The following is a 14906-nucleotide window of genomic DNA, read 5'->3' on the forward strand; positions in this document are numbered from 1 at the left end:
GAGTCGCAATACATAATAAGCGCTACAAATCTCGAAAAGTCTCGTTGCGAGATGTTAGGTACTGTTTTCGACAACTTCAGACAAAATAAATGTTATCACATTTAACATTACAATGAAAACAATTACGCATTGTTTCAAATTTAAAAGAAACATGTGTAAATGTTGAGATCATTCTCTTTTAATTTTATTAGTTAAGATAGAATAAAAGAAATAACATTTCCCGGGTAATGTAAGAATATAGTAAAAACGTTGACAGTGGTACAATGTTTGTTAATTAAAACTATACATACAACAATATTGTAATAGTGTAACTGGAAAATATTAAAAATAATATATTCAGTGTTGTATTATAAATGGCCCTATTATTCACAAGCATGTGGGATTGTACAATGCTTTTGAGCACCTTAACCCCAAAATTTTATGTTGCTCTCACTGGAACATCATCCTTAATTTCTGGATTAATTCTGATTTTTGAATGGTGGTATTTTAGAAAATATGGCACATCTTTTATCGAACAAGTATCTTTAAATCACATTTCACCATGGATTGGTGGAGGAGACAGTGCATCAGATGGAAATAATACAAGCCTAAATGGTTCAAATTCGAATCAACAAAATGTTCCAGAATGTAAAGTTTGGCGTAATCCAATAAATTTATTTCGGGGGGCTGAATATCAAAGGTTTTATTGGGCTACCAATAAAGAACCATTAACTTACTATGATATGAATTTATCTGCTCAAGATCATCAAACATTTTTCACTTGTGAAGGTGATACAGGTAAATGTTGTGCAAACAATATTAGTGTATTAGGAAAATTATCAAATATTAATTATTTGCTTTTAAAAGGTAAAGCTGAGTATGAAATTATGCAAACTGCTTGGAGAGAACGTAATCCGGTAGTTCGAATAAAAGCTGCACATAGTGCTCTTGAACGTAATCCTGATTGTGCACCTGCATACATTTTACTTGCTGAAGAAGAGGCTACTACTATTGTAGAAGCAGAGAAAATTTTAAAACAAGCTTTAAAAGTAGCAGAAAACAATTATAGAAAATCTCAAAGTACACAACATCAAGGAGCCATTGCAGAGGCTATACACAGAAGAGATACAAATGTATTAATATATGTTAAGCGAAGGTTAGCTATGTGTGCAAGAAAATTAGGGAAATTAAAAGAAGCAGTAAAAATGTTTAGGGATCTGACAAAAGAAGTTCCACCAATTATGAATGTACTAAACATTCATGAAAATTTAATTGAAGCTTTGTTAGAAATGCAAGCATATACAGATGTTCAAACAGTATTAGCAAAATATGATGATATTAGTTTACCAAAATCAGCAACTATTTGTTATACAGCTGCACTATTGAAAGCAAGAGTAGTTGCTGACAAATTTTCAACAGATATTGCTAGTAAAAGAGGTTTAACTACTCCAGAAATGATAGCAGTTGAGGCTATTCATAGAGCAGTTGAATTTAATCCTCATGTACCCAAATACTTATTAGAGATGAAACCTTTAATTTTACCTCCAGAACATGTATTAAAAAGAGGGGATTCGGAAGCAATTGCTTATGCATTTTTTCATCTTGCTCATTGGAAACAAATGGAAGGTGCTCTTAATTTATTACATTGTACATGGGAAGGTACCTTTAGAATGTTACCTTACCCTTTAGAAAGAGGACATTTATTTTATCCATATCCAACTTGTACAGAATGTGCAGATCGTGAATTGTTACCTTCATTTCACGATGTTAGTGTTTATCCTAAAAAAGAATTACCATTTTTTATTTTATTTACAGCCGGTTTATGCTCCTTTACAGCGTTATTAGCACTTTTAACACACCAGTATCCCGATACTATGGGTGTAGTAGCACGATCGATGCTTGCCTGGTTTTCTCATCCATTTTATTATATTTTAGACAAATTAGAAGCAATTGTACCTTCTAATTTATTACAACAACTTTCTAGAATATAAGTCATTTTTATGATCTCTGTAATTATAACTTATTGTGATATTTATGATACTTATGCTTTCATTGTCATATGCATCAATTATACATGTACATCCGTACTTCCCGAATTTCTTATGACTGATGATATCTTAATATGTATGTATTTATAGAATTATTTACTTAACGTTGATAGTTAAAGGCGTTGTGTAGTGATCAATGTACAATTAATAAAAATTTGAATATCTTTGAATCATTTTTGTATTTCTTTTTTCATATTTACGTATTTAAAACTTATAACCTAATTTAAAATGTTTGGGTATATCAATCAACAGTGGATTTGATTAAATTTTATATTTATTTAATAATTGATATTATCAGTAGCTCATAATTGGTGGCGAAAGAACAAGGCAAATCAGAGATATTAATATTTCGAATGGTACAGAAAATGTGGAATTTATTGTATGAAATTAATGAAAACTCTTATTAACATTTATAATTGCTTACAGTAAACAGCAGAATTGCATTAAATATTCAACAAAAATTAGCGCAACAATATTACGAAACATACAATATTGAAATGCAATGTGTATTGAGCATTATGCAATATCAATTATTCTTAATCTCTGATCCGCCTTTCTATCATGAGACGGTTATGACAGAAAAAAGAGAGTTAAGACACTTGGAAGTCAGAGGGCCCAGGTTTCATACGTGGACCACCTCGCTATGACTTTGATTTTACTTCAAACATTCATTCTCGATTAATCTTAGTTAATAAGTGATAAAATTTGTCACTTTATGTACAATACCTCTTTACTTTATAATTTACTTACTTAAACGAACATATGTAACGCAGAAATACTATTAAATAACTATCTTCACACAACTAAGATATTTCGCATTATCACTATTAATGTATGTGTGTAATAAGAACATGTAAAAACTTTCAAATGTGATCCTTAAACTTTACTATATAGTTATCCTTAATATATCATTACAATTAAATGTATTTATAATAATAGTAATCTATAAAGTAGGAAATATTTTGAGTATTCGTCTCCTGCTAATATCTGAGCTTGTGTACACACTTCTTTCACTTGAAGATCCCGTGTGAATCTTAAACACCTTATAATTCCTTCACATAATCATGGTGGGATTACTTATTGCCGAAAATTAACTACGAAAGGAATTCGACGAAAGTTCACATAATGTATATTTATGTACAAACTATAGATTGTCCTTTTTTTAATAGATCAGTTTTGTCAGTAGATCAACGCACGTAGTCACTTCACTGTGTTCAAATTTGATCGTTCCGCCATTTTCTACAAATAAGGCACCTTTAACAAATTACGCTGTTATAGGCTATAACGATCTAGCAGTCCAACATTCAGTCAACGTCACAAAATCTGCACCGACGATAGTTAACTTGTAGGTAGTTGCCAATAAGGCATACATAGTCATTTTAACGTATATAACAAAACCAATTATACATATTTAATATTACTTAACAATTAAACAATTAAAATTTCATAAATTATTCCCTGTTTCATTTCTCATTTTTCTGTTTTACAAACAGAAGGCATAACACTTTTGTAAACAATATTTTTTTGCAAATCATTCTTAATTAGTAATAAATGTAGTATTTATACAATTTTTTATGACAGATAATATAATACTTTGAGAAACTAAGGAATAATTCAGGATCAAGTAAAATTAATCTATTAAAATCAGCTTATCCTATTTGGAATAAATCTATTCTTTTTTTTTTTCTTTTTCGGGTAGCATTTCCTATTTATCGTTCATATTTGTATATGATCGAATAATTAGCTTCAAAGATAATTTGTGCATACGGAATGCTATAAAGTTTAAACGTTTCTGGAAGAAGTACCATATTATCAACATCAGTTTTTTTTCAACTTTCTTATAAAAATCATTATCCTTGGCATACGGATAGAAATTAATATTATTATTAAAGGGTGCCATTTGCGAAATATTGATACCGATCATATAATTTAGTAGACCACGAATGGATACTGGCTTCAACTAAATCCTCCACATGTCGTCGTAATTGATCCTCAGTTAATGTAAGATGGAATCTATTTTTCAGTCCTTGAACCGTTGCTGCACCACCACTACGAAAACATGGAAGTTGCGACCCTATAATAATAAACGGTAATAAAAATTATAATTAAAAAAAAAATTACTACTTCAAACTTTATTCGAGAAACTTTTACCTGATAACATTATCTCTACAAGATTTACAATTTTTTCCATATGTTTTCGAGCTGCGATTAATCCTTGGAGAATTAAAGTTTTAAATTCTTGAAATTGTTTAGATTGACTTCCGCCCATTACTTCCACAAATTCTGGAGTTAATTTGAATGGACTGGTTTCGAATCCTAAGTTTCTTGGCGAAGTTGAAAGAATAAACCCAAAGTCTATATGTATCAAGTGACCGTCACTATGAAGTAAAATATTTCCATTATGACGATCTTTCACTTGAATGAGATAACAGACAAGGCAATATGCCGCGCAACTTTGAATAAAATTTCTTTGCGCAATGATAAATGCTTCTGACGTTGACGGACCAAATTCTCGTTCAAAATATTGATAAAGCGTTAATTGGCACTGCTTCTTCACTTGGTGAAGTGATACAGTATTTAAAATTGGCTCGATTAAGCCACTATCATTGGATAAACATAAAATTCTGTGAAAGAAATTTCATATTTAATACATCATTTTATAGATAAACTGTTAAAATATACACGATAAATATAAACAATAAAATTGTTCGTACTTGTATGGTCGCAACCAGAGAGGTACGTGTTCATCTTGCCAAATTTTTTGTAGCATCGAGAGTAACTGTGAAGCAAGAAGTTCTTGTCGAAGATCATCACCACATTTTACAATGACAGCAAGGAGTTTCCAAGATGCTAAATGACCATATGGACTGGATGTTCTTATGCGACGTTGTTTTAATTCCCATGGTTCCTTCAAAACGGCAGCCGATGGATCTTCCGGATCATGATTAAACGTCGCACTAGGTGTTGCAGCCATTTCGCTTAACCGCCTCTTTATATCGCCAGGTACAAATATCGGTTCTTTACTATCCGATGATTCTTGACTTAATTGGGATATCGTATCCCTATCTTTTGGTTTACGAAGTTGTAAATACTGTATGAAGAAACAAAATTACTAGAGATTTGTGTTTCTTAAATTAAAAAAAAAAAAAAAAATAGAAGAAATTAACGATATAAAAAAATACCTGTTGTGTGATTTCATCGTCCTCTTGACTCCAACAATCATTAGGATCGTCATCAGGAAAACTAAATGCAACTTCCGTACTTCTAACTGAATACGGTGAAATATTTTTAACCGGTGTTTGTCTAATCAGTGGTATGTTCTGCTGCGTTTCTGAAGTAGATATGTTTGACGAACTCATTACATTAGACTGCTCGCCTCCAGTTAAATTTTCTTCAGACTTTGTGTGCCTCAACGAACATCCTACTATTTTCGTCGGTACAGGTGACGTATAAATATCTTCTACTTCTAACACTTCAACATAAATTATGTATGGTGCCTACATGTTTTAGGACATATTAATAAATAATCACAAAAAGAAATCACGAGTTAATAATTAACGAATCGTTAAATTTTCGAAAGTGTTCACCTTATCTTTGCTATTAAGGACAGCAGCGTATTGTGGCGGCACTCGTACGATATGATGTGGTATTGAACTGTGCAAAGGAAGCCACACCCTTGCAGGGAGATTCAAATTGAGAGTATTAAGCTCTGCTATTAATTGAACAGTTTTACTTTCCTTTGTTGGAATAGTTCCAAGTAATTTACCAATTGATATTAATGCTTGTATAAATTCAAGTTCTGGAGCAAGACGTGGTGCCTACAAATACGAAGTTATTTTAATTAAATTTACATATGGCTAAAATTACATATTACAATTATATATGTTATGAAAATCAGTAAATTACATTGCAAAAACAGTCGGTCTTTTGTCCACGTAAATCATTTACCACACCTTGGCAGGAATAAAAACAGGTACAACCATTGTCAAATGCTCGACCAGAGCTCAGGTCCCCAAGACTTACTTTATTTATTGTACCTTGAAATAAATTGTAAGTATGTGAATGGTGAAATTTCTCTTTACGTAATTTTTGCTTCTACTTTTACTATTTCATAACAAGACAAGACATCAATTCGCGTAATTAATTTACCGGAATGACTACGACGTAGAGTTTGAAATAATCCTGTGGCATCAGATTGAGATCTTTGGTGTGTCTTTTTATTAGGAGATGTAATGTTTTGCATCGAAGTTAATAAAGGCGGTGTGGAAGTTTGTAATCCAACTATACGTTTTTTATTCTCATTTCCTTTTGGCCTAACATTTCGTATAAGAGAAGAACGAAGTATAAGAAACGACATATATTTTTATATCATACGTAGGATATTTTCATATCTTATTCACCGATGTATCGTTTACCTGAGTTCATCCGAGAGGATAAGATTTTTTAATTTGGTCCCATGAGACTTCTTTTTGGATGGCAAATGAGCATCGGAACTGTATGCATCTAATAGCCAGGCACATTTTAACGAAAAATCAGCAGACTGTCTACATCTAACGGATAAACAAATTACAATATTTTAAGTATTATTCATAGAAATATACATTCAACTTTTTACCTTTTTCTTACCAATATATACTTACCTATGGACAAGATATGGATAAAGGACTTCTGTAACATCATGAAGTTGTATATACATCACGACTAACTGTGGCAAATAGAAGTCCACGTCGTTATCTGGGAAACTAAACATCTTGTTCCCTGAGAAATTTTATACATATTTCAACGTTTACAGGACAAACATCTTTAAAATTAATTATTAAGGGTATACATTAAAACAAATTGTGGGCTATATAATTTATCCACATTAATGGGATGCATAAAGCAAATCTAAATCACGTTAATGCTTCAGGTATGGTTAGTAAACGTATGAAACCATACATGAAATTATAACACACAGAAAACTCGTATAAATGCTTACCAAGGTAACTCTGTACGCCAGGCTCTTTCGAATTGAAAAGATAAGAAATCGCCATAGACATATCGAAAATCTGGCTTTCGAACAATCTGAGCAAACATCCCTCCGATGGTTTCGGTTGTACCGTCTCTTCCCTCCGGCAAACGACACCAATTTGCTTTTTCACAGCTGCCTCGCTAGTCTCTGATTGCACGGCGGTCCCGCAACACAAAGTCATAGCCGCGCCGGCCAATTCACTCTGTTTATCGTTCACTGGCAAGACGTCCATGGAATTTTGGAAGTTCCGCATGTCGACTGTCACACCCATATCAGTGCATCGTTGTTCGTCATGCACGTACTCGTGGTCTTCGAGTTCTTTGACCGTACAGACATTATTGGAGCGCGGTTCCTGCGAACCGTGATCACCACTGGTCGCATTCTCGTGTTTATACGGCTCACTACTACTATTATAACTACTACTACTACTACAATCACCACCCTTTATCGACGAAGGTTCACTCAAGTGCACCAGTTCCACAGGTGACACTGGCACCGACACCGACACCGACACTGAGACAGCACTAGTTTCTTCGCCGTCCACCACATCCATGCTATCCATGTCACCTGGCTGAGATAACGTGGAGTCGAGACTCTCGCGGCTATGCAGGTGGTCGACGCTCGACTCTCTGGTGGCGGCGTTCGTTGCGTCGCTGGAACCGCTATCGGAACCGCAAAGTATACCCGAGTCGTCAGACCCAAGGCTGGCGAGATCCTCGCGTTCCCGGCTGCGCGCTTTGCATGCCGGTACCGCGACCGCTTTAGCTACCGGAGCTGGTGTCGTCTCGCATTCTGGACTCGGTGTTACGTCCACTTCAGGAATACGTTGTAGCGCGGAATCGAGACTTCGATTTCTGTGATGATGCGTCAGCGTCGTCGCGCTCGCTTGTGGCACCGGTGGCAATAAAATACCCATTGACCTGCAAATACAGTCCAATGAATTTCCAATGTCCATTTCGATACGAATCCTATTCTATTTACCATTTTACTCCACGTACAGAGTACACAGTCTACCCAACGTTTAAGACCAATGTACAAATATTTTACAAATGTTTGCTTATTCGTAGCTAATTATTACATCGATGTTACACGTTATAGTGTGTACATACTCCACGACTTAAATAATGCCATTCTATTTACCATTTTACCACGTGCACAGAGAACACGATCTAAACTAAGTTTAACACCGATGTACAAGTATTTTACAAACGTGTGCTTATTCGTAGCTAATTATTACATATTATCGCCGTTATATGACATAGTATATACATATTTTACAATAATTTATTTTTCGACGGCTCTTCGGATCTGGATGCAGGATTCGCTCGGGATTACATTATTTCCAGTATCAGCATACATACGTGTTTGTTTCGAACGTTTATAGATAATACGATGATGGACTATGTTGCAGATAAAGAGGAGCCAAAAAATCACCTTATCGGCGGCTATAAATATTCTCCGGAAGCAAGCAACGTGCACGATAGCTTCATTTACATACCTAAAGTCCAAACTGTGATTTCTTTGATGCGTGGTCAGCCTATTACGGGTGTTGATCGGTGGATTTGACCGTCCGTGCACAAGAGGAACATTACAGTTGACTAATTTATGCCTTTTGATGTGTGTCACGCTTTCCTGGCGTGTCGATTCACCACTAGGTGTTACAGCCGCTACTTCGCTCATATTAAAGTTGAACGAGCATCAGCTCGGCTAACAGTCATCTGCTGTTCATGTTGATCGTCCACCTACGGAAAACGGTACACAATGAGATGGTTGGGCAGACTGTATCGGGGAGTGAAGAACTGTTCGCGACGCGCGAATTACCGATTGACGTTTCATCGAGACAATCGTGACAAATGTCGTACGATTCAGATAAATGATAAAAACTTCTGCGAAATTATTTAACGATAACATCATCTAACGATAATAAATCGGAATGATCTCGACGAAATGTTTTGGAGACGGCGCGCGGGTGTCGGGAACATGGAATCTAAAGCGAAGCGTTTTACGGCCAGTTATCAATGCCATCCAAAATACGATAAAGTAATTCGTATTTTAGATAGAGCATAAACATACGGTTAACGGGCCAAGTCATCAATGAATAATGTATCCAGCGTGATGTATAATGGAAAAGTTCCTTGTGCATTAAGCAAACAAATAGCAAGGGAAAAGGTAAACAAATAAGAAAATGTTGGAGCGCATGCGCAGAAAGTCAATCGTACTAGATTATAATCGTCTTACGATTGTATTCCGTTTGCCTTCCCAATTTACCATTTTATTAGACGGATCGCTGTTAAACGATTTAATCGGAAAAAAGAACAGCATTGTGTAACCTAACTCGAGTACGTGTATTTTGATATCTAAGAACCCGCAAGTTATTTATTATATCAGCTATAAACGCGAGAGCGTGTCAAAATTCTAAAGCCCGTAATCTCGGCTATAAACGAGTAAGAACGTTAAGAAATAATGCGATCATATATATGGTGAAATTTGGCAGGGCGATCATAATATGTTTTCGATGGTGATCTCATCGCGAACGCGACGAGTTCGATACCGCTTGAAAAAAGGAAAAAATGCGTCTTTTAGAAATGCGCATGGATGATCAACCACGCAAGGCGGCACCGTGACAGGAGCGTGAAACTCGTGCTAGGTACGAGAAAGTCGAATGCCAGTCGGAACAAAGCGTACGTCAGAATTTTGCCTCCCTACTCCACGACACACAATCCTTACGTGCTTACGATATTTCCATTTATTTATTTATCCTCGTCTTTCTCCTTGCTCCCCGGTTCGAGGAAAACGAAAGTATTTTTTGACAACAAAAGAAAAAACGAGAAGAGGATACACGTTTGAAGATCGCTTTCTACGCGAGAACAATTTCGCATTATCGTGACTGAAATCGTACGAAACCGTGTTCCTTTCCCGCGAGATTAATCGACGAAGCGACCAGCAGAGTGAAATCCCTGGGAGAGGAATAATTCAATAAGGAGGAAAATGGAGCGAAGTCTAAGCTGCGGTATGCCGGCTTTTTACTCTCCCTCTTTTACTCAGGGACTCGTCCTTCCGCTCGGTTCATATTCACACGCTGGCCAGCGGTCGCGCAGCGATGGGTGTGCCAGAAGCATAGAGACCAAGCACTGCTTCTATATTGACAACCAATGAATCCACACCCCCATAGATATTCTACCTCTCCCTTATTCCTATTGCTACTCCATCCAATCAATCGAACGCGGTAAACCCCTTTTACGCTGAATGATAGAGTGTCAAAGGAGGGAATAAAAACGGAATGTCAATACAGCTTACCTCGTACTTGAATTGGAAACTCTGTTGCGATTGAAGCTGCACCATGCGTGGACGTCTTCAATTTTGTCTGTACAGCGCGTATAATAGAGTGCGATTGAATAGTATACGGGACAAGAAATTGGAGGAAGAGGAAAAGGGAGAAAGACAGAGAGAGAGAGAGAGAGGGAGGGGGGAGAAAGAGAGAAGAGAGAGAGAGAGAGAGAGAGAGAGAGAAAGAGAGGGTCACAACGTGCCGGAACGGTGTACCGTAGGCATTAAAATTTAAAAACACCGGCTTTCCAAGTACGCAAAATGCCACTAAGTGCGAAAAAGACAACAAGATATCCTTTCCAATGGCAGACTCAGACTGTCACGCACCGCCTTGTCGTCATTCGTTTTCAACCGATTTTGCACAATGCCTGGCTACGCCCTATATGTTCGCGCACAGAATCACACTTCATCACTTTCGTTTTTATTCTACCGAACTGCAATGAGCACAGAGATGAAAATGTACGCGGCTTTTTCAGTTCGAAACTGCAACTAAAAACATGCACGAACCAAATCTCCGTGCCAACGCAAAAGGCGACCTCGCCAAGCTTGACTACTTTTCGCACGACGACGCACTGAATACTACTCGGCACATTGCTGCCAACGAAAGGGATGCAAAGTCCAGGCAGCCATTAAACAGTGACGTATCATGGTGTAAGAAAACCCTGTACTTATTAACGAGCGTGATCAAATTTAATTTCTATTACTTGAAATTTAATATCTTCGAAATTTACTTTTACTAAATTTCTAGGAACAATTGCTGATCTTACATAATATAATACTTTTTTCTCTACTATGCAAAAAATTAAACATTAATTTTTAAGAAATATTGCATAATATGTTAAATGAAATTGCGATTTTGAAAAATGAAATTTGTATTTATATAGATTGTAAACGTACTATATTTCAAAATACAAATTTATAATCATTTTATATAATATCAAATTACAAATAAAAAAAGTAAATGAAAGGGATCAAGAAATTTCAGAATTTTAAAACTATTCGCTCCTAACGCACATGTGCCATCCACGTATGCACGTACATATACATACTAATACGAACGCTATGTGTGTGTATTTTGATACTGTAGCCAGACTGACAATATCAGTTTCTTTTTATTTACATCGACGCACTTGTAGCTATGATAATATGGTGCCAGTTATCATTATCGAAAAAACCAAATCACAAGAATAACAGAATGCAAATTGATGCGACAACTGAAAGTGTTTAAAATCGTTCTTAATCATTCTGTAGTCAATTTCAGCCGTATTTTAAAAAATCGTACGCAATTGTCCATCTTCGTAACGGCACGAAACAAAAATCGTTAATACGTGAATATTAAACTATCGGTGATTACGTTTGTTGCACTTCGCATGGGATTTAGTGAACGACTAGGTTTAGGTTGGCAGTGGCCGCTTGAGAGCTGGAATAGGAAAGGTCGTACAACCGTAAGTGCAGCTGTACTCTATCTACTAAGCTAGAGACCGGCATTGGAATCATTAGGAATTCGCGTTCCAGATGTATGTGCATACCAATGTACATAAACAAGCATTAAATCTTTCGTTTAAGTTATCCATGAGACACAGGTTATTCTTTTTATTTCGCACGTGCAATGATAAAGGTATGATAATCATACATATTTTACACGGCATTGATTATTCAAATTATTTTGTGCCGTTAATTTTTCCTGTTTATAGAACAGTAAACATATTTCAATCATTCGTATAATATAAGGAATATGATATCACACGAGCAAGATTCCATAACATTCCATAACTGTTGTATCTCTGAATACGATAACCATACCTCTTTAACAAATGAACATATAAGACTTTGAACTCTGGAATACGACGAAACGTGTTCATACGATCACGAACGTTATAAGTGACATAGATTTTCTATAACAGGCATAAATTAAGCATATTCATTTTTCCTTGCAACTATTTTCACAACGGACCGAATATCCGCGAATCTTTAGAGTAAAAGCGAATAGTCGATGCTTCCTGTAATTTTATACGCTTTCTAACCGTACATAAAAGTGAAGAATATACGTAGATTTAACTGTCATCGATTGTTTGACAATCATCAAACTGCGCCACTTTTCGAGTGCAAGATGATTTCACTTTTTATCAAGTATCGTCCATCCGATTTTTCTTCGCGTGTTATTGCAATTTGTGGTTAGACGCAAGAACGTACACATTTTCATTAGGCGTTACGAAATATCCACATACCAAGTCACAGCAGATGTTTTCCCCGTTTAGTTCTAGTCTAAAGGAGTACAACGAATATTCCGTCTACAATGCAAATTCTGCACAGATGAATTATGCGATACTCGAATTGTTTATATATAAAATAAACATGAACTAATTAAAGGAAAAGAATGAATGAAAGTATTTATGATTTCCGTAACTTGCTTACGAAATGGATGGAAGAATACGTTTGTTTCTAAGGAAAACGAAAATTATTCGTTTATTGTTAGTGATGGCAGTAATCTTACGCGAGACGCTGGCGTCGAGCCCATAAACACTGCAAGAAAATTGTACTATTATGCTTTACCGCGTAGACACCAACTATATATAGGTACAAATATTTTTTTAATCTTTTTCCAATATTAATTATCAACCGCAACTTAAGTTTTTATTTTTTTTATTTTTCCGTTACAAAATGGGCAAAATATAGACGCTTATAGCGACTACAAGAGACCGCAAAATAACCAATCACGCAAACAAGAAAATAACCAAGGGTGCTGCTGAAGCTCCGTCCATTTGCACCTGCGGGTCTTCCTCGAAGAATTAGTCATTGGGAGCGGAGTAATCGTTAAGCAGCACGAAAGAACGCTTCGTGCGAGCCACTAATGTAAACAGAACCGCCACACTGACCATGCTGTGCTTTGTATCCAGCTATGCTTTTCAGGTTCACCGTGTCAATAATCCTTGACCTATTCGACATATTAACGACCGATGGGAAACATGGAAAAGTTCATGTCTTAAAAAACTATAATCTTGTATTTATGATTCAAAAACCTATCTGTAATCGTTTAACTTCTCATTATCCGACTTCTTCGAATAGGTCGGATGGAAACATTTCTCGTTAAACACCACTGGTTGCATACTGGAAACTGTTGGAAACGGGATATTCAAACGGCAACTCTGCTGTCTATGTTACAGGACAGGGACCAACATAACTTCCCTTACCCCTCTTCTAGCATCTCACGATGTCGTATGGCATACGTCCGACAGCATATAGTCTATAGTGACCATACGGCATACGGTATATACCCACACCCAATGATGATACGCAGTCACCTTAGCAGCGGTGCTCATAATCACTAGTTCGCGTGCTATCGTTGCATTCGTCAATACTGTGTGACACTATATAGACTTCTTTAAATATGGAAAATTTTATGTACGTAATATGCGTAAAACGAATATATTTATGCGGCATAAAAAAGTTTATAAAATAATCATCGAATCTCTTGCATAGATGATTTTGTTAATGTCAAAGCTTAAAGTAGTAACTATTTAATAGTTGATACATTTTCTTTCTTTTGTGGTTGGACCAATTTTGTTCTTTAATGTTTAAATTTAACTTAAAATTATTGTAGATAGTTTATACCAGATGAACTTTCGAATTCCAGATGCTGTTCCTGCATCCTAACTCATTAACCTTTGGTATGAAAATTCAGAGCACGAAATAAAAGTATTTAGGACCAATGATAACAATCGGTTTGTGCTTATATCAAAATTTCCATTCTCTGGCTGCACGAACATGTTTCACAAGTAGTCGATTATCTGAAGATGCTGAATTTCAAATATAAGTCAAGAAGTGGAAAGATAGCCGTCGCGACGGCTCGCTGAACCTTATGTGTCTCACAGTGTCACCACAGCCTTGACCTTCTATTATAACATTAATTAGATTCAGAAGCTTTCTTGTTCCAGACGCCACTCTTGAGCCATTGGAATTCGAATAACAAAATTTTTCGAGTAAGTTTCAAAATATTAAGGAACGTTTATCTCATAAATTTTGTATTACCGTATATGTGTTACATAACATTTAGCAAATCAGATATGGGTTCTCGTTAATTCAGCCATAGCCCGCTAATTGCGGTATTTTCAGGCAAATCGGTAATTTCCTTACAATTACTTTTTACGTAACTACAAGTTATCAATGATTCATCGTTTTTTTACTTCATATTAGCGTCGATTAAGTACCGATTGTACCAGCATTCTTTGTACATGCACAGTCCTTGACGTACGTTTTCTTCTTCAGTTCTTATCGTGAGCATTCTTCCGTACGTTATGATTAACCTTACTGATAAAGCCTATACATGAATGATTTGCACATGTGTCGCTGTTCATCCTTCCTGCACGGAGATATACGATTGACGCGATTTGAGCTATTTTACATACGTCTATTATTTGCAGTTATTATTTGCAAATTTCGTGTTTTCTTCTCTTCGTGATCGCTAGCGATTTTCTCAAAATTTTAAAATATATAATCTTGTGCACACTCGCGTCTATACGTAGCACACAATTTGTCCAAGT

General features: G+C 35.9%; 2 protein-coding genes across 3 annotated transcripts; one reads left to right on the plus strand and one right to left on the minus strand.

Moving 5' to 3' along the window:
* The first annotated feature begins 209 nt into the window (after positions 1 to 209).
* On the plus strand, positions 210 to 1970 carry LOC108546026 (protein ST7 homolog). 2 transcript variants are annotated; one of them, XM_017897937.1, is made up of 2 exons: positions 210 to 783; positions 853 to 1970. In XM_017897937.1, the coding sequence occupies exons 1-2, from the start codon at positions 354 to 356 to the stop codon at positions 1968 to 1970; spliced, it is 1548 nt and encodes a 515-aa protein (XP_017753426.1). In that variant the 5' UTR covers positions 210 to 353. The 2 variants fall into 2 exon arrangements, with proteins under 2 accessions (XP_017753426.1, XP_017753425.1); XM_017897936.1 differs by having other exon boundaries at positions 210 to 777; positions 847 to 1970.
* A 1943-nt stretch (positions 1971 to 3913) lies between these two features.
* fwd (phosphatidylinositol 4-kinase beta fwd) lies at positions 3914 to 10509 on the minus strand. Its single transcript, XM_017897923.1, has 12 exons — positions 10336 to 10509; positions 8537 to 8780; positions 7006 to 7958; positions 6668 to 6785; positions 6443 to 6577; positions 6177 to 6340; positions 5934 to 6064; positions 5615 to 5845; positions 5210 to 5524; positions 4742 to 5118; positions 4179 to 4651; positions 3914 to 4101 (listed from the first exon to the last, which is right to left on the minus strand). The coding sequence occupies exons 2-12, from the start codon at positions 8716 to 8718 to the stop codon at positions 3914 to 3916; spliced, it is 3267 nt and encodes a 1088-aa protein (XP_017753412.1). The 5' UTR covers positions 8719 to 8780; positions 10336 to 10509.
* Between the last annotated feature and the right edge of the window lie 4397 nt (positions 10510 to 14906).

The sequence above is a fragment of the Eufriesea mexicana genome, unplaced genomic scaffold (genome assembly GCF_001483705.2).
Source record: "Eufriesea mexicana isolate 0111107269 unplaced genomic scaffold, ASM148370v2 scaffold596, whole genome shotgun sequence".
Taxonomy (NCBI): Eukaryota; Metazoa; Arthropoda; class Insecta; order Hymenoptera; family Apidae; genus Eufriesea; species Eufriesea mexicana.